Source organism: Eleutherodactylus coqui, chromosome 8, assembly GCF_035609145.1.
Source record: "Eleutherodactylus coqui strain aEleCoq1 chromosome 8, aEleCoq1.hap1, whole genome shotgun sequence".
In the NCBI taxonomy this organism is placed as follows: Eukaryota; Metazoa; Chordata; class Amphibia; order Anura; family Eleutherodactylidae; genus Eleutherodactylus; species Eleutherodactylus coqui.
In genome coordinates this window covers 73,720,726-73,747,671 of record NC_089844.1, presented here as the reverse complement: position 1 = coordinate 73,747,671, position 26,946 = coordinate 73,720,726, and the positions used below count along the sequence as shown (strand labels likewise).

Here is a 26,946-nt window from a genome sequence, read left to right as displayed (position 1 = left end):
GCATGGAGGGAGATCCCCCTGCAATCTCCCTTTATGCACACCACGAAGGTGCAGGACGTGACCTTACATCCTGTGTCATTAAGGGGTTAAACAATTCTTTATAACAATGACTGGGAATTGACCAAAAGTCAGAAAATCATAAACAGACAGTTGTTTCGAGGATTTTGCCTCTCATCAGTGTGGAGCGTGAAAATATAGTCCCTTTAACCCCTTCAGTGGTGGGTTTCTGACTAACCTGTCAGACCAATGAGGGCAGGTTTTTTAAATGGGTCAATTATTTAATTTTAACAAATTTTGCAGTCGCGTTCCAAAAGCCATAACTTTTGTATTTTTCCATTGACACAGCCATACGAGGGCTTGTGTTTTGCGGGACAAGTTGTATTTTTTGATGGCATCATTTTTGGGTATATATAATGTATTGCATAACTTTTGTAAAACAATTTGTAGATAGATTGGGGGGAAAAAAAGAAATTCTGCCATTTGTTTTTTGGATTCCATGTTTACGGCGTTCAGCATGCAGAATAAATCATGTGATAACATTATTCTCTGAGTCAACATGATTCCGGAGATACCAAGTTTATACAGTTTTTTTATGTTTTGCTATTTTTGTACATTTAAAACATTTTTTTTTCTTAAAGGTTTGCTTTTGTGTCGCCACATTCCAAGAGCCGTATTGATTTTTTTTCCATTGCCAGAGCTCTAAAAGGCCTTGTTTTTTGCGGGATGAACTCTAGTCTTCATTTATCTAATTTTTAAGAACATGTAAAATTTTGATCGCTTTTTTTTCTGTATTTTTTCTAGTGGCAAGATTAACAAAATAATGTGTTTTATTTTTATTTTTCACTGCATTCTCTGAGCAGTATAAATAACATATAAAAGTAATTCTACAGGTCAGTACGATTATGCCAATACCAAATTGTAATAGTTTTCGTCTTTTTCGCGACTTTTTCACAGTTTAAAAAAAAAAAAAAAGTAATAAAAGTTTAAATCGCCCTACTTTTGCCATATCTACAATAGAAAAATCTAAATCATAGAAGAAAAATACGTATTTGGTATCACCGCATCTATAAAACTCCGATCTATCAAAGTAGCGCATTATTTACCCCACATGGTGAACGTAGTCTGAAAAAAAATAAAGACCGCCAGGAATGCACTTTTTCAGTCACCCTGTCTCCCAGAAATAATGTAATAAAAAGCGATCAAAAAGTCGTATGTATTCTGAATTGGTACTAACGTAAACTACAGGACATACCGCAAAAAATGAGCCCATGCTCAAGTACGTCGATGGAAAAATTAAAAAGTTATTGTGCGCAGAAGATGCAGCAGAAAATAATTGAAAAAATTAAATGTCTTTGAAAAAAATAAGTACTACAGCAAAAATAAAAACTATACAAGTTTGGTATCGTAGCAATCGTACTGACCCATAGAGTAAAGTTATCATGTCATTTTAGTTGCAGTTTGTGTGCTGTAGAAATAAAACGCGCTGAAAGATGGTGGAATGTCTTTTTTTTTTTTCATTTTACTCCAATTAGAATTTTGTAAAAGTTTTTCAGTGCGTTATATGGTACTTTAAATAGCACCATTGAAAAATACAACTCGTTCCGCAAAAAACAAGCCCTCATGCAGCGACGTCGATGAACAAATAAAGGAGTTATGATTACAGATGAGCAAGCATGCTCGGTTAAGAAAATTACTCGAGCGAGCATCGGCATTTTCAAGTAACTGCCTGCTCGTCCAAAAAGATTAGGGGGGCGGTGGGGGAGAGCGAAAGGAATGGGGGGAAGATCACTCTCTCCCCCCTGCTCCCCCCCCCCCCCCCCCCCCCGCAACACCTCGCTCACCCCCGAATCTTTTCGGAAGAGCAGGCAGTTACTCGAAAATGCCGATGCTCGCTCGAGTAATTTCCTTAACCGAGCATGCTCACTCATCTCTAGTTAGAGAGGAGGAAAAAAAGAAAAGGGGAAAAAAAATTAAAAGGGGCCACGTCATTAAGGGGTTAAATAATGTACTAACTTCCTTCTCTGGGTCATTAAGACACAGAGATGCCACATATCTAATTTTGTTTTTAATTTTTTACAAAGTAAAGGGGAAAAAATGTGTTTTTATTTTTATCTTTTTAATCATTTTTTTTTAAACTTTTTAAAAATATTTGTCCCTTTAACCCCTTGAGTGGCACGCCCGGAAATTTTCCAGGACGAGCTCCACTGCCGATAGTGATATAGCCCGGAAGATTTCCGGGCTATGTATCACTATGGGAGCTGCAGAGCACACTGCCACAAGCTGTGGCATTGTGCTCTGCCTGCACAGTCCCACAGAGAACAAAGCAACAGAGTTTCACAGAAGAGGCAGAGTAGAAGTCTCCAAATTTAACTAGAAATGCCCTATCACAGTGGTGACTTAGAGTAAAAGGTTTTTTATTCCAACGATTAAAATATACACATAGGGGCACAAAACATAAAACAAAACAAAAGTGATTAAAGGACGTGGTGTGGACCATCCAACCACACCATAAGCAGTCACTCAAGGTAAGTGTTTAGTCACACTATTACGCCAGAAATTTACTAGCTCACTCTTGCAATTGAAATAGGAAAAGCAGATTTGAATTGGGGGAATACCACCAGGAGCAAGGTGTTTGCATCTCCCTCCCCTGGGAAACACGTACCCTGAGAGATACGGAGACAAACACCTTTAAGACATTGGTACGACGCCCCATTACGCATATTGCATGGGACGCTGACCAGTTGGCTGTCTAATTTTGAAACGGAGACCTGTCACTCAGTATACTCTACTCACTCCAACAAGATACCTATGTATCCTTATGCTCATGTGAGGATTTGAGTCCTGAGGTTATTTTCAATTAGTCCCGTTTCAAAAAATCTCATGAGATACATTCGTACTCAATGTCAGTTTTTGACGTGGAGGTGAGACACCTTTGATAACCTGACATCTGTTTCCAACTTAATATGAGACACTGGGGGATCAAGGATCATCTCACTCCAGGTGGTATTTAACCCTCACTATCTCTGCTGCAACAGCTGGTCCTCTAAAGATTGGGACACTAGTTTCTTTACGAACTGGTCTATTTAGACCCTCCAATATCGTCAGCAATATCTAATCTCAATTTATATTGCTCCTGATGATCCACTCAAACTTGAGCGGTGAAACGCGTCGAGCAACAAACCAATGAGCAAAAAATTATTGAGAAATTAAATACGTAAAGGGCTCTTAAATTCCTGGGGTCGAGTATCTTCTAAATACGACCCCTATTAATAGAAGGGAGGCCGCTTTTTATCTTTGGGAGGCTCTCTCATTGGTAATCCTGCAATACATCCGACATCTTTAGAATCCTTGAGAGATGTCTCCCTTGGCATAGACCAAATTTCGTCTCTTTATTTTGAGCCGGACGAGTATCTCTAATCCTCCGTTTGTAACGAATGTGGAGGAACACATATCCGAGTCACTATAATCGAATCTATTTATGACGTGTGGGTTACACAATACCAAGAAATAGCAACCGGAGACATTTCATTTTCATACACCCGGTGCGCTAATATACAATCAAGTTTCGGCCACCTGCCTAACTGGCCACAAGCAGGACCAGAAACTTTGTGGTCATTGTGGACCACATATTTATGACACCCACACACGTAATAGTGTGACTAAACACTTACCTTGAGTGACTGCTTATGGTGTGGTTGGATGGTCCACACCACGTCCTTTAATCACTTTTGTTTTGTTTTGTTTTATGTTTTGTGCCCCTACGTGTATATTTTAATCGCTGGAATAAAAATAAACCTTTTACTCTAAGTCACCACTGTGATAGGAGAGAACAAAGCAAGGGCTTTGAAAAACCAGCAGAAGATATTGCCGATCTCCTGGCAATCTCCTGCTTCTAAGTCTCCTGCTTTGTTTACAGGTTGCCATAGAGACCATCGGCTTGTCAGAAGCAAGCAGATGGTCTCTGTGGCAGGGAGAGCTGGTGCTTGGCTGTCAGAGGACAGCTAGGTACCAGCTCTTACAGCAGAGATCAGAGAAAACCTCCGATCTCTGCTGTGTTAACCCTTTACATGCTGCAGTCTATGTGACTGCAGCATGTAAAGGGCTGTCACTGCAGCATGTAAAGGGCTGTCACCATCGGACCCCCGGAATGTGATCAGGGGGTCCTGATGGGTCCCTGTGGAAGTCCCCTAAAGGGACAAAAAAAAAAAGGTAAAAATAAAACAAAAGTCAAAAAATTATTAAAAAAAAAATTATAGTAAAAACACTTGTCTCCCTTTACTTTGTAAAAAAATCTAAAATAAAATCACACATGTGGTATCCATGCGTTGTAATGACCCAGAGAAGGAAGTTATTACATTATTTAACCCCTTAATGACATGGCCCCTTTTTTTCTTTTTTCCCCATTTTATTTTTTCCTCCCCCCTGTTTAAAAAATCACAACTGCAAAATTAGTTGAAATTCAATGATTAAACCCTTTTAAAAAAACCTGCCCTGGTGGGTCTGACAGGGTGGTAGGAAACCCACCACTCAAGGGGTTAAGGGACTTCCACAGAGACCCATCAGGACCCCCTGATCACATGTTGCACAGGAGGGAGTATTGTTGGCTCACAGCAAAGCGGCTGAAGGAGATTTCACTCCTCGCTCTCCCCCACCCCTCTTCATTCACTTAACACAGTGGCTGTTCAGTACTGAACGGCTGCTGTTTAAACTGAACAATCAGTGATCAGAGTTTTATGTAGCTTAAAATTCTGAAGGACGATCTGAATGATGATCGATTAGTGTAAACAGCAGCCATTCAGAACTGAATGGCCACTGTGTTAAGTGAATGCAGAGGGGCGGGGGAGAGTGAGGAGAGAAATCTCCTTGAGCTGTCCTGGCCCCTGCTGGCTGCTCTATCAGAGAGCTCTATCAAAAAGATGAAGGGACAAGTGTCTGGCGTCGTTTGCCCAACAGTCGTCCTGTGTAAATAGGTCTTTAGACAATAGTGCAGTTCACTTCTTTACATATCAATTAATATATAGTAAACATTTGTCAACCAAAATCTTTTTTGCCAGTCCCAGTCATGTGATGCGTTTAGCACATCGCAGAAGAAATAACCCTTTAGGCAGCTATGAGGCATATGAGATTCTTCACAACTAAAATTTCACTATTGCCTTTGCAATGAAGTACAAAATCAGTAAGATATTCAGTATTGCAAAACATTTACATTTACTGTACCTCCCTATATGAATCCCAAGTCATGAGCCGTTTTAAGCTCAACCCTTTCGGCAAATACATATAAGCCCCACCTCTTTGTGGTCCTATGTGAATGCCAGTCCCTGAAAAATAGAACTGCGGGAAGCTGTGTTGCTATGGTACCTTTTGGAGCTCCTTCCTTTTCAAGTACATATCTTTGGCCATCTCTGGAATGTTTGATATTTTCAGGAACTGGAGATATTTCACCTCTCGAAGAACAGCTACTAGCTAAGCATGAAATATAAAAAATAAATACACTGTATGCAGTATATACAAAATAAAATAACTATACACAGTATAAGGCCGGTTTCACATTTGCATTGGAACTTCCAGCTTGAGGTTCGATCCCAGATCCGGCACAAAATACCGGAAAAAAAAGTGCTGCATGGGGCGCTTTTTCTTTCCGCAAAAAGCTGGACAGCAGAAAGCGAACGGACCCCTTATAGTCAATGGGGTCCATTCGGCACTGTTCAGCTCCATCATAAGATGGGGGGATTCGCATCTTGGCCAGGAGATTCCCCTTTCCTGCTCCCTGAATGGAACAGGAAACCGGAACCCCTGAGCACAGATGTGAAACCACCCTTAGACAAGCGGCATTTTTTTCTTTTTCTGTAGTTTCACCTATTAACCCTTATAATCAGAATTTTACAATATACTGCTCATAGCTAGAGCTATACATTATTCTTAGAGTTCCACTTTACCAATTTGTGATATCAGATCTCTGCCATATTTTGGCCTTGAGTTCTAAAAATGATAGCTAAATATTTGCTACATTACTAGGTTTATTTGCTTACTATTTATACTGCGATCATTTTTAGATATCTAGTCGTTCCACAACAGAGGATACAAGCTAGGAGCATTCACAATACTGTGCACCGGTTAACAATGCTGGGCCCAGGAACTTACAGTCTATACTGTGATTGGCTAAAAAATCTCCTTATGGAAAATAAGGTATGCATTTTAACACTGTTGGCCATGTAATGTGAGCAGAGTCGCTAGAAAAATCTAAAATGCTTGGACATATCAGCGGCAAAAGAAGACCAGTCCGCCAAAGAACACAATGGCTAATACTGTCAAAGCGGACACTGGCATGGATATGACACAACTGAAAGAAGCCGTGCAGAACCGAAAAACCTGTTGGGAGCTCGCCTTTAGTGTTGCCGAGGGTCGTGAGCGACTAAACGGCTAACAACAACGGTGAAAAGTCACATGTGACCAAACTCCAACCAAAATGTATTTTTTGTGACTGTGGTGTCGCAGTCATGTTAGGTTGCTACAAGACGCCATTAACAATTATTGGATGCAATGTCGTAGTGCGATACTGCAATCTTTATGTCGCCGTCTATCACTAGCCTTACTCTATATCTGTTGCGTCCTCTGGACGTGCAACCTCAATAACATAAATCAAAGGCACAACTGTGCAAAAGGAAACAAAAACTAAAGGGGAATGCTCTCCCTATCGTCCCCTAACTCGGGAGGGGGCCCTGCCTACTCGGCAGACCGACCGCGCTGATAAGTGCGAGCCTGCACTCGAACCTGGGCCACTGACCAGTCCCTCACTGGGAGCCCTAGCACAAAACAAAAAGAGAAACAAAACCAAACCAAACAGTAAAGCACTTAGCTTATCCAGCAGAGCTACCACCACACTGTGTTGCTCCATCGCTGTCCAACATAGAACTGAAGTGATTGACCAGCACAGGAGTAACAGTTAGCCCTGCTTAAATAGGAGCAGAGCTACTTAGCACCAGGTGCTGACTGACATTAATCTTGCAACCACCACACCTCTCAGCTCCAGGAGAGGTAGGAATGCTGCTTAATCCTGGTCTGGCCTGAAAGCAAGGTGGAAACCTCAGAACGGCTGCAACAGTACCTCCCCTTCTAGGAGGGGCCCCAGGACCCTTAAGATCAGGACGACCAGGGTTTGATCTGTGAAATTGTTTTGACTCGACGGGAGTCCAAAATGTGACTTATTACCAACTGCTCCTCCCCATCCGCTAGCACAGGAGCCGGGGGTGGAGGGTCATTCCCAGGATCGATGAATCTTTTGAGCAGAGATTTGTGGAAAACATTGTTAATTTTCATCACCCTGGGAATCTAACCGGAAGGCCACCGCGTTAATCTTCTCAATTATTTTAAACGGACCGATAAATCGCGGGCCCAGTATAGCGGATGGTTGTTTGAGTTTTATATTTCTGGTAGACAACCAAACCAAGTCTCCAACATGGAATTCCGCCCCCTCTGGGCGGTGACTGTTAGCAACTCACTTTCTCCGCTGAACTGCTCGCCGTAACTCTCTCTGGGCCTCGGCCATAATAGGCCCAGAAGAATCCGGCTGCCCCAGTGCCGGAGCCGTAGCAACACACTTCTTCAATTTCTGAACCCTCTCAGGATCCATCTTAAAACCCTCTTGGGTATAAGCTTTGAGAGTCAGTCTCTCAGGAGGGGGTATGCAGCTCCTGGGGAACTCGTAGTCAGGGAGAAGTTTAATAGCACAATCTCCCTGTCTGTGCGGTGGTAATTTGTCTGCCCCCACTGGGGGAAGCCCCTCAGAGAGGTCGGCGATGACTTCCGGCAGCTCTTCTGTTTGAGTAGAAGCAATATCAACAGAAACGCAACCAGACAGACAACCAGGGCTCCATTCAACAATGTCCCCCTTCTCGCAGTCTACTACCGGGTTGTGTAGACGTAGCCAAGGCAGCCCCAAGACTACTTGCGAAGGGAGGGATTCTATGACATATAATGTTATAATCTCCCTGTGGAACAGCCCAATTTTTAAACGGACGTTAGGCACACAAAACCTCAGACTTCTCTGCGATAGTGGAGCAGCATCAATGGCGGATACAGGAATGGGAAACTCCAGATCCTTCATCTCTAAGCCTAAATGTCTGACCGTCTCCCGATGTATTAAATTAATACTAGCTCAACAATCCAGAAGGACTCTTATGGGGCTGCCCACACTATCAGACAGGATCTCAGCAGGAAGCACCAGTCTGGAGGGTGATATCCAGGCAATTTGATGGCCTAGAGGGGCCCCCTCAGTAATCTCCTGGTCATCAAGTCCTGGCTGGCAATTATAACGGGGACAACACTGAGCCATGCGACCAATGCGGTTACAGGAAAAGCAACGACCTTTACACTGTACTTTGTTCCCATTCCTAGCCCTGGCAGCCAGAGACCCAAACTGCATGGGCTCCTCCACAGCCGCTGATAAGAAGCCAGAATCTATGGAGAGTTCCTGATGTCTCTCCCTGATCCGTCTCCCAGCTTTGATAGCCAGAGACATGGCCTCATTAAGTCTGTGGGGTACTGGATGACCTACCAGTACATTCTTGATTTTATTGGATAGACCCCAATGGAACTGGCTCTTTAAAGCAGGGTCATTCCACTGGGTTTCTGCTGCCCAACGTCGAAACCCAGCACAATAATCTTCAACAGAGGAGTCTTCCTGTCGTAAACGTCTGATATTCCTTTCAGCCACCGATATCTTGTCTGGGTCATCATAGATCAGACCCAATGCAGCAAAAAAGTCATCCACCGAGTCCAAGGCCTCAGACGTGGGGGGTAATGAAAAAGGCCATGCCTGCGGCGCCCCCTGCAGTCTAGACATGACAATGCCCACCTTCTGGGCGTCGTCCCCTGAAGACACTGGACGCAGTCTAAAGTAGAGATTACAGGCATCCCCAAAAGGATCCGAATTTCTGCCTATCCCCAGAAAAACGGTCGGTTAGCTCAATTTTTGGTTCCTTGCTGGGAACCTGCAGCGCAGTTTGTCGCTGCTTAATCTCTGCGACCTCCGCAGCCAGCGTGCCGAACTGGTGCGACAAAACCTCAAGGGGATTCATAGTAACAGCACAGAATCTCCCTGAGTAGGTAAGGGCTGGTCAATCTGTTGCGTCCTCTGGACGTGCAACCTCAATAACATAAATCAAAGGCACAACTGTGCAAAAGGAAACAAAAACTAAAGGGGAATGCTCTCCCTATCGTCCCCTAACCCGGGAAGGGGCCCTGCCTACTCGGCAGACCGACCGCGCTGATAAGTACGAGCCTGCACTCGAACCTGGGCCACTGACCAGTCCCTCACTGGGGGCCCTAGCACAAAACAAAAAGAGAAACAAAACCAAACCAAACAGTAAAGCACTTAGCTTATCCAGCAGAGCTTCCACCACACTGTGTTGCTCCATCGCTATCCAACATAGAACTGAAGTGATTGACCAGCACAGGAGTAACAGTTAGCCCTGCTTAAATAGGAGCAGAGCTACTTAGCACCAGGTGCTGACTGACATTAATCTTGCAACCACCACACCTCTCAGCTCCAGGAGAGGTAGGAATGCTGCTGAACCCTGGTCTGGCCTGAAAGCAAGGTGGAAACCTCAGAACGGCTGCAACAATATCAATTCCTTATAGTTCAACGTCATTAAACATTTATCTTATAGGCCAAAAGTAAATTTTGAAACCCAATCAATAAGTGACCTATAAAGAATGGCAAGTACTATGCTTTAATTCTACTGCAATATATTCTAAAAATGTCAAGTAAGGAAGATACCATTGGGTTGAAATTAGTTTCATAAAGTCCATCTTCTCCACACTTTAATATAGGTTGACCCAAATGTGATTCACAGAGGTCACACAGATTTTCCGACCAGTTGCTGAATGTTTCCTGATCGTGAGCATCTAAAAGTTCCATGAATCTATCATATTTTTCAAAAATTCTCATTGCTTCATGATTTTGCAGAGCCCTGTATAGTGAATAAACACATAATTACAATTTGCAGAGCCCTGTATAGTGTATAAATACATTTTTATGTTCTTCCCTGTATAGTGAATATTAAAGGCTATGGTCATGTTGGGGGCACATTCACTTAAATGCATATATTTTGGGGCTGACAATCATTTTTGCAATAGGCTGTAATTAAAAATGTTGCTGTTTGTCTTCTGCAGTTTCTATATATCAATTGTATATAGACACTGCAGTCTAAGGACCCTTTTACACAAGACAATATAATTGCTTCTGTGCTTGCAAACAGGAGCGAGGATCACTCAGAGAATAGAGGTTTCTATATACAGTGATATATAGAAGCTGCAGAATGGTGGAAAATGTTTAATTAAATTCTATTGCAAAAATGATTATAAGCCCAAAATATATTAATTTAAGTGAAAGAAAGTCCTCTAAAGGTGTCCACAGCCTTTAACCATTATATAAGGAAATCCCATAGTTTATTAGAACTATCAAAATCATATCATATTGCGATATAGAAACATTCCATGATACCTTTAGATGGAGCAAATTAGGATGTTCTTCGTGTCCTAGAGTATTTTTTGAATTACAAATACGAGGGGCCAAATAGTACGGATGTAGTAGAGAGCTTATCAAGAAAGTTGAGCAGAATGAACTAAGTTTTCAAGATAGAGCCAGGTTAGTGAGGAGCATGCAGCACTATCGGAGGTCCAGCTACAATATCTTTGTCAGGGTCTGTTTACACCTATTGAGGTATCAGTAGTTCTTTATCAAACTGAAAAGCATTTACAGCTGGCAATGATGGCCTCCTGTCCCTCCCATCCTGCACTCTATGAACACCATTGGCCATAGGCATACTTACCAACATACAAATCCTCAAAATCAGGACAGTTAGAAGAATTCTAAAAGCACATTTTTGGGAAAATTTGCATAACTCTGCACCTTTGCAGTCTGGCTTGTAAGATTGTACTATCAAAATTGGGACTGTTTGCACATTAGCACAGTCTGCGCTGAACCTAGAACATGAGCCCTTCCACTCTATTCAATGTCTTAGGAGCCAATGGAAACAGCAGAATATTGTACTAGGCCCAAGTACTGCTCCATTCAAACTTGTCAATATAACCCCTATTCATGGGTGTCCCAGGCAGTGGGATCATCAGCGATCAGACATTTATCACCTATCTTGTGAGCAGGTGATACCTGACCATTGTGGCCCAAATCTCTTACATAAATGTGATTAACCTTTGAGCCTTATAAACTATGTAATGGGGAGGCCTCAAAGTTGAGTGGACAGGGAGGTCCAGGGAGCTGTTTTTTTATACTCCGTTCCAGCACTGTGCCCCTGAAAAACTCTTTTCACAAGGCTGTGTGTATGCACTCTCTAATAGAGATGAATAGAAGAGTGCGCTCACACCGCCTCATGAAAAGAGCTGTGTGTGAGTGCTGATTTATTGGAGGCACGACGCTGGAACGTAGGACCTGGTAAGTATAAAAACAACTCCCTGGACCCCCTGTCCAATCATCTTTGAACTCCATAACACAGTTGATCAAGTCGCAATCATGTCAGCCTCCAAGGAAGGATAGGAACAGGCATGGCCACTGGCAGCCAAGCCAGGATTAGGGGTACTGGTGACTTGGGCTGCAGGGCAGCAAATAACTACAAGCTGGTCTGTCAGGTAGTGGTCACAAAAACAAGAAGAAGCCGGTGGTACTAGTTAGCACCAAGTGCAACCATCTCACCACCGGCTCTGGTGTGCTCAGCCCCAGCGGAGGACTGTAGCCGCCAACTGCAGCCAGAAGAGAGTTAGGGCAAGTGTGTGTGTGCAACAGGAGTCAGGTGGGGATATTTTTTGACTGCAAGAGCCCCTGCCAAGAATACTATCTAATGTCTTCTAACTGCAAGTATGGCCTGCCACAGGCTGCTGCTGGGTGATTTGCTGTTTTTTTAATATGGTGGTCAGTTTGTACAGCTATGGGCTCCATGGCAGCCCCAAGTCTTGGGGTAGCTGTCATACTGACCACATTATAACGTGCCACTGGATGTCAAAAATACAAAAAGAAATCCGTATAAACCAATTCACACGTTCACTTGGCTTTTAGAAGTCACAAATTCTGTATGTCATTTCTACAGTACAATCGCCTTACTCATGATTAATGTGTTTGAATGAAGATCTGTGTTTCATTAATCTCTCCCGCAATTCATAACACCATTTTAGATTTTCAGAGGTGGGCGGCATGTTTTTAAGAAGCACGATATGTCCATTTTCCCTCTGGAAAAAAAATAATAATTAATAATATAAAATCATTGAATAATATGTAATAATAAGTTACAAGTAAACAAGCATAGTAACGTAAAATAAACTGTAATATATTGCATTATAACTTAATCCTACCGAAATCTAGATATCTGGAAATGTCTAGATAATATCTCACGCTAACAACATAGTGAATGTAGGGTTTTCTTTTGAGCAAATATTGGTAGTCAAGGAAAGAAATCTACAGGCAGCCTTGGTCCCTCTGTGCCACGGATCAGAAGCACCTAAATCAACTTAAAAGTGAGGATTACTGTTGAGCGAACTAAAACAGTCTAAGACCTTGGTCAGACGGGCGTTTTTTCGCGCGACTTGCGCATGCGATCACCGATTTTATAGAACCTTTGCTTTGCAATGGTATCAGACACATGAGCGCTTTTTATGCGCTTGTCCGATTAATTATAGAACAGAAATCGCAGATCGCGCCTATCTGCGATCTGCGATTCCTGGTCTTCTCTATATGCGCTCAATGGGGCCGGCGGCAGCAGCGCCGACCCCATTGAGAACATATACAACACAAATCATTCTCCTCTGCCACAGCTGTGACAGCTGTGGCAGAGAAGAATGATGTTTGCCCATTGAATTCAATGGAGCCGGTAATACAGCTGGCTCCATTGAAAGCAATGGGCTGCCGGCGATCGCAGGATGAATTTTCGGGAAGGGCTTAAAAATATAAGCCCTTCCCTGAAAATCATCCAAAAATGTGTAAAAAGTAAAAAAAAAAATACTCACCTTGTCCCCGCAGACGGAATTCAGCCGCGGCCGGTCGGCAGTTCTCCTGAACTGCTCTGAGTAGTATTCAGCAGCCGGGGATTTGAAATCCCCGCCTGCTGAATGGGCTGCCTCTGATTGGTCACAGCCCTCTCCAATCAGAGGCAGCTCTCACTCACCCATTCATGAATTCATGAATGGGTGAGTGAGTGCTACCTCTGATTGGCTCAGCGCAGGGACCAATCAGGGGCAGCTCTCAGCTGTCATTCAATAGCTGAGAGCTGCCCCTGATTGGTCCCTGCGCTGAGCCAATCAGAGGAAGCACTCACTCACCCATTCATGAATTCATGAATGGGTGAGTGAGAGCTGCCTCTGATTGGCTCAGCGCAGGGACCAATCAGGGGCAGCCCATTTGGCAGGCGGGGATTTTAAATCCCCGCCTGCTGAATACTACTCAGAACAGTTCAGGAAAACTGCTGGCCACGGCTGAACTCCGTCTGCGGGGACAAGGTGAGTATATATTTTTTTTTTTACTTTTTACACATTTTTGGATGATTTTCAGGGAAGGGCTTATATTTTTAAGCCCTTCCCGAAAATTCATCCTGAGATCGCCCGCAGCCCATTGCTTTCAATGGAGCCGGCTGTATTGCCAGCTCCATTGAATTCAATGCGCTGAACAGCGCTCCACTGCTCCGGCCCATTTCAAAGGAAACGCGGCTAGGAGCAGATTTTTTGGGCAATTTTTCGGCCCCGGTCACGCAATTTGCGGATGCGCATCCGTCATGCGATCCGCAAATCGCGGCAAAAAACGCCCGTGTGACCGAGGCCTAACACTGTTTTGGGTCAAACTTTGCTAAAAGTTAGATTTGGTGTGAACCCAAACCTCAGGTGGTTTGTCTCGGCCGAACCCAGTAAAAGGGCGTTTCTTCTGTTATGTACCAGTTTTCTAATTTCGACCAAACCAACATTTTTGCCTAAATTTGAAGAACTGGCTGAATCAAACTTTTGAAAAGTTTTCTCATCACTAGTCAGGACCATGCCAATAGCATCCTAGTTCTCACCTTCTTGGGCTCCTGTGAGTGTAGCACAGGAAAAAGACTGGGATATTGGGAAAATATGACAATCCACTTCTGGTAATATGGTAAACGTTTAATTGTATATTATTGAATTTACTTCAGTTCCTTAACCAGTAATTGTTAGGTGATGACTTCACATAGAGACTGCTGCATGGCCATTGCATATCTGAGGTTCACAAATAAATTAAGTGTGAATTGACTGTTAATTCTAATGGCTGCGTGTTTTTAGGCAAACCATAACAGTCAACAGTTTGTTAACATGTAATTGATTTACGAGCCACATAGATCTAGAGCTTTTAGCTGCATCCATACCGCACGTCCAACACACACTGGCGGACCAACCTGCTGCTGCGTGGGACCACACCTTTACAAGAGGGAGCCATATCAGTAGTAATAGAGAATCGGTGCAGGGAAATCTAATTAACCATACCTGCTCTCTTCAATAATGTCAGCAAAATGCAAGTGTTTCTATAACTCCCTTGAATTTGAAAGGGGGATCAACTCAATTTATTCTCCACTTGGAAATAGCAGCCACTGGTCACCTTGTTTGGCAAAATGGGGTCAGGAGACCCCAGATCTCCAGGTAATTGGGAACTTCAAAAGTGTATATCCTGTGAAACTTACATGAATGTCTAAGATGCAAAACCCCCTTATGGTGGTTTCACATATAGTGTTTTCCATGTCAATTTTCCCAATGTTTTTCTTGCATTCTTGTGGGGGGGGGGGGGAATTAGCAGCCAGATGTTAGCTAATAGTCGATAGAAAACATGAAACACGCTATGCACATTTGTTTCCTCATGTCTATTGCATTTTGTGTATCCATGATGTTTTTTCAAAACGTAGCATGCTGTAGGTGTGTCCTTTTTTCAGGTGTTTTCCCATAGACTTCTTTATAGGGGCAAAATAGGCATTAAAAATGACATGTCTGTATAAAAAAAATCTTGTAAAAACACTATTAGTTTCATGCATTTTTTAAGGCCGGTGTCACATCTACGTTGGAACCTCCAATCAGAGGTTTTGTTGCAGATCCAGCTAAAAATACCGGAAGAAAAAAAACTTTATGCAGAACATTTTCTTCTGTCCGGAAGCCGGATGGAAAGCATTATAGCCAATAATAGTCCTTCGATATTGTTCGGTTCCGTCCTGAGATAAAGCCGTTCGGCCACGGGGATTTCCCTTTCTTGCCCCCCTATCCCCCAAGCGGAATCCCGAGTGTAGGTGTGAAACTACCTTTAAAGGGGTTATCTCGCACCGAAACGTTTTTTTTTTTCCATAGGCCCCCCGTTCGGCGCAGGACAACCCCAAAGGATGTGTTAAAAAAAAAAAAAATTTATTACTTACCAGAATCCCCGCTCTGCGACTTCTTCCTTCTTCTTCCTTCACCAAGATGGCCGCCGGGATCTTCGCCCACGATGCACTGCGGGTCTTCTCCCATGGTGCACCGTGGGCTCTGTGCGGTCCATTGCCGATTCCAGCCTCCTGATTGGCTGGAATCGGCACACGTGACGGGGCGGAGCTACGAGGACCAGCTCTCCGGCACGAGCGGCCCCATTCACCAGGCAGAAGACCGCACAGCGCAAGCGCGTCTAAAAAAGCAAGAAGCCAGCGAAATTAGACGGAGCCATGGAGACGGGGACGCTAGCAATGGAGCAGGTAAATGAATAACTTCTGTATGGCTCATATTTAATGCACGATGTACATTACAAAGTGCATTAATATGGCCATACAGAAGTGTATAACCCCACTTGCTGCCGCGAGACAACCCCTTTAAGTGTTCTTTGGAAAGCATTTTTTATACATGTGTTTTTTCCATATATTTTCTTTTCATATAGAAGGATCCATGGGAAAATGCATGAAAAGAAACCTCTAATCCTAGAGAATGCTGCGTTCCAGAAAAAACGCCATTGACTCACAAAACACAATACAAGAGAGCAAAAGCAGAACAAAAAATGTGTGTTTCATATTATCTCTTGACCTAATGCTAGAATCTGACTGCGGTTTTCTATATGGCAAAAACCGCCAATAAAAACTCCAGAAAAAAACGTTGAAAGATGAATATTCCAGTATTACAATGTCTGTTTGTCATGTTCTACAAAAGATTATATAAGCCAAGAACATTTGTATGAAGACTGTCAAACTTACTTGTTCCTTTTGACTGAGATATATTTTCTTGCAATCATTGATTTCCATTTCAAACATTGTGAGCAGTTTAGCATAACTTGGGCAAAACAGAGAATTTATCACTGGTCTCTCTAGTAAGGCGCCAAATAGCTGCAAAACCTGAAACACAGCAAGATTCGGGCTGTATTATCATGCAAATATTACATTTATACATGACATATAAATCACGTTTGTCACTGCAGCTTTTCAACTGTCATTTTCTTAAAGTACCGTAGTTCTAGGAAATATTACTTTTTGTTTTTACATATAGTCAATAGAGCAAAAGTTCCATACAGATTCCATGGATAGAGAATAAGGATGCGTGCACACGTAGCAGATTTGTAGCAGCAGAAAAATCCATTTTGCCTCATGCCCACGACCGTGATGGACTCTGCCAGCGGAATATCGCAGCGGAGTCCATCACGGCGCCCCACTAAAGACCCCATACTCACCCCTCCGAATCCGCAGCTTGAATCCCGTCTGGCGAGCCAGCGTGCATGCACAGTACAGCTCATGATGCGCCAACAGTGCTGGATGATACGGCCGGCAGTGGCGCGTAATTATGCGATACTTCCGCTGTGCTCACAGAGGAAGTTTTGCGTGATGGCCGGATTCCGTTGACTATATTTTTTCGCGGCGATTAAAACAAGCCGCAGTTTCTTTCACGCTGCGGAATTCCGCAGTAGAATTCCGCAGCATGAACATTGAGCTATTAGGTTCAATAGGCAGAAATCTGTCCGTGGGCATTAGCCCTAAATCTGCACCAGAACCTGTGTGAAAATCCTCACACAATGGAGCGAACTTGACACAGAGTTTTGAGTAGATCCACCGTGGACTTTACCTCTATCCAATTGACGGGGTGCAATCAACAGTGTAAGCACCAAACTTTGCACGGTTTGATGTGGAGTTTGATGCTGATTTTAGCGTGGATCCACTGCAGAAAATTGGCTGCAAATCTGTCAAGTGTGAATTCACAGGAAATCCTCCAATCTTAGATCTTAACTTGTGGTATGTGTACCTTATTGGTATGTTTACACAGGGTGGATTTGCAGCGGATTTTCTGTGCGAATATTCCATATGGAAAAATCGGCAGCACTTACAGTAGCAGCAAAGTGAATGAGATTTTTGCAAAATATTTTTTCCACACGTTGCAGGAAAAATTTTTGTGGAAATTGACATACAATGTGAAATTAAAATACACAGCATGTCAAATATAGCACTAGATAGGCTATAGACTTCAACGGATAGAACAAAAGCCGCAGTAAAGACCCTTTCACAAAGTGTAATATGCAGGGAATAAAACCCACTGATTTCAATGGGTACATTTTCATTACCTTTTTTTTGCGCACGCATATCATAACACAGAAAAAAATGCAGCATACTTTATTTTTGTGTGCACTAAAAGTCCACATAGAAGTCTACGGGAGGTGCGCAAAGAAACACTCAATATGCACGCAATTACATGGGAAGTAGAACACATCCGGAACTCATTAGACTAAATAGCCTTTAAAATTACGGCGGGGGGTGTGTCCCGCACCCAAGTGAACCAGCCCTGTGAGCGCAAAAAAATACAGTAATATGCACAAAAATGCACGCAAAAGTGAAGGGGCCCTAACTCCTCACTAATCTCTGCAAGCTGTGTGTGCTAACTCACACTGTTCTCTATAGGTGTGCATGCACACAGCATACAGAGATGAGTCCGCTGCATTGTCCATGCACTGACTTCCACAGGTAACAGCATTGGAGCGGGGTGCTGGGTAAGTATGCACATGCCCGGACTCCTCAGTACCTGTTCTACGGGCACCATAACTTAGTTTATGGTGTTCATAGATAATGAAAAATTCCCTTTAAATTGACAGCATACAGATGAGGCCAAAGGTGTAGCTATAGGAGATGCGGAGTTGGGGGTCGTACCCAGCCTCTAGTGTCTGGGAAGGCACAAAACACCACCCTGCTACATGACACGACGCCAGTATTATAAATGGCAACGGTAAGTGCTAATTTGGGGCCAGAGTTTGCATGGGAACCAGGAGCCCCAGGTTACACTGCTGGGGAAGAGCAAAGAATTGTACACCCTATTCCCGGTCTTCCCAAGTTGCCCCAATTCTTGTAAAAGGAGTTATTGTGGTAGGGAGTTGCTGCATATACGTAGCTCCCCAACATATTATGAAAAGGTCACCGAAGTACAAGTAGATTTTTCAGAATTTCGGAGCTCAATTAGAACGCTTGTGTTTTCTTACTTTTCCATCTCTGCAATCAGTTCAAACACATAAAGGCGAGAATGATATGCTAATCGACCCTAACATTTTTAAAAAGGGGATTAATTTCGACAGTAATAACACTCCAAATATTTATTTTCATGTGCACAATGTGAAGGGGGCTCAGCCAGGAAAGATGGATCTGCCAAAGAGTAGAAGCTTTTTTTTTTTCTCTCTTTTTCTTTTTTTTTATGAACAAACACACTCAGTGGCTTTCAATGGAACATGAAACCAAGCACTTCACTCAGATGTGTGTCAGCTTTCATCAGAGCTCAATACAAGCGGCTTGACTCTTGTGTAGATAAGGTTTCAAGCACTTTCCAGAGAGCCTCTTTATCCAGTAAAAATGAAGACACATTATGGCTGTTATTAAACTATTGTGCCGGAGTAATATGCTGATAACGTGCAGTCAATGAGCAGCCAGCTATTTCTCCACGCTTCTTCTGATTGCGTTTCCTTTGTAACAGGATGAGATGTTGCAGATTGCTGAAGGCTTTGAATGTGGGATGTAGGAGGTCACCGATCCTACAAGTACTTTGCACTAAACCGCTTGGCGACATTCTCTTTGTCAGCCCGTGTCCATCAAAACAAAATCATCTTTCAGAAATGTTTGTTCTATTTCAGTAGACTTGGGTATGCAGGAATCATTTAGATGTTCAGAAATGGCCAGCTGGGGGAACATATCAGAAAAACATTCTCTTTTTGATTTACCTTTTAATATGGGATATGGATAAATGAAGCGATTGAAAAGGGAAGGAAAGTTCACGGCAGTGAATTCAAGAAAAAGATTTTCAAACTCTTTGTTAAAAAGTGGCCAAAAGATGTAACTATTTGTCATGGGACCAATATCAGATCGTTGTTGCTAGGAAATCAGAACAACCAGAGACGATCAATTGAAATCCTTTAAATCATTAGCAATATATTTCAAAGAAGGGTTAAAATAGACATTTCACGGCTCACTATGAGCTTTGAGTTGTACAGAGGTATAATATGGCACCCATAGAAGTCAATCGGATTCTATTGTACTTTCCCACGCCTCCAATTTCATACAGATGTAGGATTCATACAGAATCAGAGAAAAAAAATATGGTATGGTTCCTTAGACCTCGTATTACGGAGGCATCTTCCCCAAGAAGCATTGCTTTTAGGGAAGAATATCTTCATAATAAGGTTGGGTATGGAGATGGCATATTGAGCGCCTATAACGCCAAAGTACTGAGTTATACAGAGACCTTGTCACTGTAATGCCAGGGGCCTTACAAACATCAGATATCCAGGGTATAAGCTCTGGACTTTGTGGCCTGGTGTCCTGGATCCTGGTGAGGTAGCCGGCTCAAGGTTGACTCAGCCTTCTATCCTTCCGAGGTCGGTAAAATAAGTACCCAGCTTGCTAGGGGGGTAAAGATGACTGGGAAAGGCAATGGCAAACCACCCCGCAAAAACAGTTTGCCAAGAAAACGTCACAATGTGATGTCACCCTAGGAGTCATAGAAGAAGAATATATACGTGGCAGCATCCATAATGTGCAATAAAATATCAAATTCTTTATTGCTCTATATCCAGATTAAAAGGCAACGTTTCGACCACACAGGGTCTTTGAGCTTGACAAAGAGGAATAAAGAGGTTATGGAGGAATAAAGAATTTGATATTTTATTCTTCTATGGACATAAACTTGGGATCAAGGTTCAGATCTCTTTGTGGCTGTGCATATAACTTGCCTCACCCTGGAGCGCTGTTAACGTGTGCTGCTGGTGAGCATTTCTATATATATAGTCACCCTAGGAGTCAGTCATGACTCAGTGCTTGCACCAGGGGGCTTTACCTTTGTCAATCCTGGATCTTCAAGCGAGCACCACTGTAAACTATGTCTACATCCTCAGGATGCAGGTGGATACACGTGTTATTGCTGACCAAAATATCTGCTGACTATTAGAGATGAGCGAGCAGCAAAATGCTCGGGTGCTCGTTACTCGAGCCGAGCTTTTTGTAATGCTCAAGAGCTGGTTTCGAGTAACGAACCCCCTTGAAGTCAATGGGAGACTCGAGCATTTTTGAAGGTGACTTATGCTCTGCATTGTTTTCAATGGAGCCGCGGCTGCTGCCGGTGGCTCCATTGAAAACAATGGTCGGTCGGCACCCCTGAATTGTTTTTTTTAGAAAAGGGCTTTTACATATAAGCCCTTCCCTGAAAAACAGTAATTTTAGTGTAAAAGATAAACTTACCTCTCTGCCGCTGCTGTGTCCCCCGCGGGAATAAAGAGCACATCTGCCGCATGCTGCAGATGTTTCCTTCATCCTCGCTAGTAAAAAAAATTCCCTGCTGCTGCACCTGCCACATCTGTGACAATTGCAGCAGAGGAATTCTTCAATTCCCTGACGCAGCTGTCACACATGACAGCTGCGGTAGAGTATCCTGCTGCTGGCAACCCGTCATTGGTTTTCAGGGAAAGGCTTTAAACATAAGTCCTACGCTGGAAAACAATAATTTTAGTGCAAAAAACCCCCCAAAAATTACCTGTCCGCCACTGCTATGTCCCCGCGAGGATGAAGAACACATCTGCCACATGCGGCAGATGTTTCCTTCTTCCCTGCGAGGAAAAAGAATTCCCTGCTGCACCTGCCACATCTGTGACAGATGCAAAAAAGGAATTCTTCATCCCTGCGGGGAATAAAGAATTCCCTACCACAGCTGTCACAGATGACAGCTGCGGTAGAGGATCCTGCTGCCAGCAACCGGTAATTGTTTTTCAGGGAAGGGCTTTAAACATAAGCCCTTCCCTGAAAAACAAGAAGAAATGGTGAATAAAATATAAAAAATGTATACTCACCTCTCTGCAGCTCTTCTCCCTGCACTGCTCTCAGTAGTAATTAGCAGGCAGGGATTAAAAAACCCTGCCTGCTGAATGGGCTGCCTCTGACTGGTTGAGCACTGTGACCAATCAGAGGCAGCTCTCAGTTATTGAATGACAGCTGCCTCTAATTAGTCCCTGCGCTCACCCAATCAGAGGCAGCACTCACCCATTCATGATTTCATGAATATCAAAGAGAGCAAAAATAACCCTAAAGTATTTTCAATAATATAAAAGGTAAAATGATTTGCAATGAAAGCACTGGCCCTTTAACAAATAATACAGGAAAAACCATAAAAGATGATGGGGCAAATCTATTAGTTTTTTCTGAAGTATATTCATGAGAAAAAAAGAATGCAGCGATTTAGAAAAAAAATATTTCCAAAAAAAGGGTTTTTATTGCAGAAAAGTGGAAAAACCTAAAGAAAATGTAAGAATGTTGGTATCGTTGTAATAGTACCAGCCCGCAGAAAAGATGGATAGTGTCATTTATGCTGCATGATTAACTCTGTAAAAAAAAAACAAAAAAATCTATGGCAGAATTGATGCATTTTCACTCCCTACGATCATAAAAGTTTTACAATCTAGTCTGCGTACCCATCAAAAACTACAGTTCGCCACGCAAAAAACAAGCCCTTATACGACCGTGTCGACAAAAAAGCAAAAAAGTTATGACTTTTGAAAAATGGAGATGAAAATTCGCCAAAAATCGTTGCGTTCTTAAGCCCAAAATAGGCAATGTCTTTAAGGTGTTAATCACCTGTGCAAAGCAATGGAGATTGAAACCCACAACCAAACCCACAAAACATTGCTTTTAAATGTAGCAATGTTTAACAATATAACCCTCCAATATACCACCTCAGCACAAGGTATTTAACCTCTAGGGAAAAAAACAATATAGCTCCATTGTGTAATCTAAAAAATTACTATGAATTGATATAAAACACAAATAAACAAATAAAATAGGGAAAGATGCGTTCAGCAATTCCGCTAATCTCAAATCACTCTTAGGGTTCGGTCAGACGAGTGCAAAAAGAATGCGCTCCACGCATGTTAAAAATACGCATGACTGTAACTCCATGCCCATTGCTTTCAATGAATGCCTGAGCACTGCCTCTGATTGGTTGAGCGCTGTGACCAATCATAGGTAGCGCTCAGCTGTCATTCAATGAATGGCTTAGCGCTGCCTGTGATTAGCTGAGCGCAGCCAAATCAGACACAGCCCTTTCAGGAGGCGAGGATTTTTAAATCCCCGGCAGGAGAACAAGCTGCAGAAGAGCGCTATTTCAAGTCCTTCCCCGAAAAACACAGCATTGCTTTCAATGGGGCCAGCGACAGTAGCGCCAGCCCTATCGAAAGCAATGGGATGGCATTGCGGTCCTTTGCCACAGCTGTCACAGCTGTGGCTGGGGATTCCTTCATCCCCGCAGGAAGCCTCCTTGTCACTGAACATAGTGACAGCGCTGTCAGAGTGTTCAGTGATGAGGGGACTCCCCGGGGGAATCCTTTCACACAGCACAGAACTTCCTGGCGCACGGATGTCCTATCTTTTACAGGTGCAAGTATTTTGCGCCTGCAAAAGATGGACATGTGAACACTACAAAGGGAAGCAATGGTTCTAAAAGACGCGCTTTTTTGCACACATAGGCGCGCGCAAAAAAACGCTTGTCTGACTTTGCCCTTAACCCCTTGAGTGGCACGCCCGGAAATTTTCCGGGACGAGCTCCACTGCTCATAGTGACATAGCCCGGAAGATTTCCGGGCTATGTATCACTATGGGAGCTGCAGAGCACAATGCCACAAGCTGTGACAGTGTGCTCTGCCTGCACAGACCCACAGAGAACAAAGCAAGGGCTTTGAAAAACCAGCAGAAGATATTGCCGATATGCCGGCAATCTCTTGCTTCTAAGTCCTGCTTTGTTTACAGGTTGCCATAGAAACCATCGGCTTGTCAGAAGCAAGCGATGGTCTCTGTGGCAGGGAGAGCTTGGTGCTTGGCTGTGAGAGGACAGCTAGGTACCTGCTCTTACAGCAGAGATCAGAGAAAACCTGCGATCTCTGCTGTGTTAACCCTTTACATGCGGCAGTCTATGTGACTGCAGCATGTAAAGGGCTGTCACTGCAGCATGTAAAGGGCTGTCACCATCGGACCCCCGGAATGTGATCAGGGGGTCCTGATGGGTCCCTGTGGAAGTCCCCTAAAGGGACAAAAAATAAATAAATAAATAAATAAATTTTTTAAAAAAAGAAAAAATTATTAAAAAAATAATAAAAACACTTGTCTCCCTTTACTTTGTAAAAAATCAAAAATACAATCACACATGTGGTATCCATGCGCCGTAATGACCCAGCGAAGGACGTTAATACATTATTTAACCCCTTAATGACATGGCCCCTTTTTTTCTTTTTTCCCCATTTCTTTTTTTCCTCCCCCCTGTTTAAAAAAATCACAACTTGTCCCACAAAAAACAAGCCCTTATATGGCCATGTCAATGGAAAAATGAAAAAGTTATGGCTCTTGAGACGCAACTGCAAAATTAGTTGAAATTCAATGATTAGACCATTTTAAAAAACCTGCCCTGGTGGGCACGACAGGGTGGTAGGAAACCCGCCACTCAAGGTGTTAAAGGGAATCTATCACCTACTTTTAGCTCTATAAAATAAGCTTGTGGTCATACTTACCTCTCCTGTCTTTCCCTGGTGTCAGTGCTGAAAGCCGCTGCTCAATGAACTACTTAGCAGTGTCGCTCAATGCACTGCAGCGGTGGCTTTCAGCACTCACACCACTGGAATGATGGGAAGGGTATGCATAACACTTTTGTAACCAGGCTCAGTGGGGCACCTACTTTCAGCCCATAAGCTCAGGTTATAAGGCTAAAAGTAGGTGATAGAGTCTCTTTAAAAAACACTACACTTTTGAAAAAAAACAGCACACTTAAAATACAGCATACATACTCATTTATGTTTGTTTTGCATAGCTCGTAGTTGTAAAATTCCTTTTCCTCCTCTGTTTGGAGCTGATAAAGCAAAGAAGTACTTTCTCACTTAATCCGTTAGTGACCACCCCATAGATTTTTTACGTCCTGCTTTGCTTTAATCCCCAGGGCTGTAAGGTAGCAGGCAACCTGAAGCTGTCATGGGGGGCCGCGGGAAGCTCCTACCCTGGTCACGTGATTGCTGCTATCCAGTGGATAGCAGCGATCGCATGAAAGTAAATAAAAAGTTTTAAAAAGTTAGACATTCAGCTCCCCTCATGGATCAGATCTGTGAGGACAGCTGAAAATACTCACCCCCGTCCTCTGCGATGTCCGGCAGCGATCTGGTCCTCCAGGACCTGACGCCAGTCTTCTGCGCATGCGTGCCAAACATCATTACGTCAGCCATATGCGCAGAAGGCCAGGAGGCCTGGCAAATTTTAAGGCGGGAGGCAGGAGATATCACTGGGGACCGCAGTGACCGGTCCCCGGGCCCGTAATCGCCATTATCCAATGGATACAGATGTGGCACGCAGAAGGCCAGAGAGCCCAGCAAATTTTAAAAATTTCCCTGAACTCAAAAATAGCCAAGTACAGGGATATGTCACCGGGGACTGCTGTATGCTGTTCCAGGTCACAGAATCACCGTTATCCATTGGATAATGGTGATCAAGTAAAGTGTAAAAAAAAAAAGAAGTTTAAAAAGTTAAAGTTTTATCTCCCCTTATGTATCATATCCGTGAAGAGAGATAAAATTATGTACCTAAGGTCCCCAGATTTGTCCCCCAATCGGACCTTTCCCAACTTCGGTCCATGCGCCTGTCAGCAAGGTGGTGGACGCTTACGCAAAAGGCAAGAATTGTCCGGTAAATTTAAAATCCGACATGCTCCTGGCTACCGAAGGTAGCCGAGAGCCTAGAGATGTCACAGGGTGCCACGGTGTGTGGTTCCTGGTCATGTGATCACCGTTCTCCAATGGATAATGGCGGTCACGTAAAAGTTTTTAAAAAGTTGAAGACTCTTCTCCCCTCACCAATGTGATCGGTGGGAGGAGATGAAACTTCTTACTGGAGGCCTCTGCATTTGAACCCCGACGCGATCATCATCCACAGACCTTCCCCGGCTTCTATGCATGCATCCACTGGCAAAATGCCAGACACATGCACAGAAGCCCAGGAAATTTAAAATCTCTTTGCTCCCAGCTACCAAAGGTAGACAAGAGCCTGGAGCAGTGACTGGTGGCCTCGTTGAGTGGTCCCTGATCACGTGATAAAAAAGGTAAAGATCTACCATTAGGCTGGTCTCACATGACTGGATAGAAATTGCGGATTCCGCATGTGTTTGATCTGCAGTTATACACGGATAAATAAAATACACTGGATTACACAATTCTGCTCATATTAGTGGGTCGGAATTACGTAATCCACTCGCAGAAAACAAAACACAGCATGTTCTATTTTACAGAGGATATCTGCAACATAGAGCCAATTGTGCTCCATGGTCGCGGATATACCCGCAGCCCATACGCAACTACATTATATAGGGGCAGCAAGTACCCACGTCATTGCTAAGCAACGGCATGTCAGGAAACCAGGGAAAGCAGGAGTCGGAGGGGCCCTGCAACGTAGCCCACAACCCCTGTCCCTGCCTACTTGCCTCCACTCTTGGCTAACCCCAGGCGGGCAACTGGGTGACGATCCCTACACTGGCTAGGGGAATGCTGGGGAAAGCCACAATCCCTGGAAACAGAAAACAAATGGACAGACAAACAGACAACCAGAGCGAAGCACAAAGGGAAAACCGCAAACCAGTTCAGGAGCAAGTCAGAGTCAAGCACAAAAAGTCAGTCCGGAGAAACGCAGTACAGAAGGAGGAGACGAGGTCAGGTCAGGGGAAAAGCCGAGGTCACAACACCAATAATTAGGAATACAAGGAAACGCTGGTGAGTGCAAGGAAGCCTATACAAACACTGGCAGTGTCAGGAAGCAACTGAGGGGTTTAAATGCTGTCAGAGCTCCCGCCCCAGCAGCTGATTGGGGCGGAGCACCTGACAGCAGCAGGATGATCAGAAAGCGCTGGGAGAACCTCCCTCAGCACTAGCAAACCAGACTAGGTCAGTGGAGATGCAGCAGGCTGCCATGGAAACAGGAACACGGCGCCGGGCAGCAGCCGCCATGCTCCTAGCACCTCTGCGCCGTGTAGGAGCCGGGTGGCCAGGAGTGATGACCAGCATAGGAGTCCCCCTGCGCCGCGCACTCGCAGCAGGGGCGACAGCGTCCGTGGTGCGGGCACGGCAACCCCGATAGCAGCCCATCCTGACATGGCATGGGAAATACAAACAAAAAAAGGTGTACAGCGCATGACCGCCTGTGTGAGTACGCAGTTATGTGCAGCACATTACGCGGGCGTACGCTGGGTCATGGCCGGGTTCACAGCTGGGATCCGCTATGGGCCTCCGCAAGTGGATTCCACATCCGGTTATGTGAGCCCAGCGTTATTCAGACCGCTATCTGTAATATGTAGAAGCCCCGTCAATGCTTGCCTTCCTGCAGTTCCAGGAGCAGCTTGTTGAGCGCTTTCTGTGTGAGACCGCTGTACCTCAGCAATCTTACAAAGCCTCACAGAGCACCATTT

General features: G+C 43.9%; 1 protein-coding gene across 1 annotated transcript in view; it reads right to left on the bottom strand.

Moving 5' to 3' along the window:
- The window catches only part of LOC136577884 (dynein axonemal heavy chain 11-like), a 390,521-nt gene that overhangs the window by 351,772 nt on the left and 11,803 nt on the right, over nt 1-26,946 (bottom strand). Inside the window, exons 3-6 of the mRNA XM_066577803.1 lie at nt 16,212-16,349; nt 12,116-12,240; nt 8,555-8,891; nt 5,359-5,463 (exon numbers count right to left, since the gene is read on the bottom strand). Of these exons, the coding sequence (XP_066433900.1) occupies nt 5,359-5,463; nt 8,555-8,891; nt 12,116-12,240; nt 16,212-16,349 (705 nt within the window). The remainder of the gene's footprint in view (nt 1-5,358; nt 5,464-8,554; nt 8,892-12,115; nt 12,241-16,211; nt 16,350-26,946) is intronic.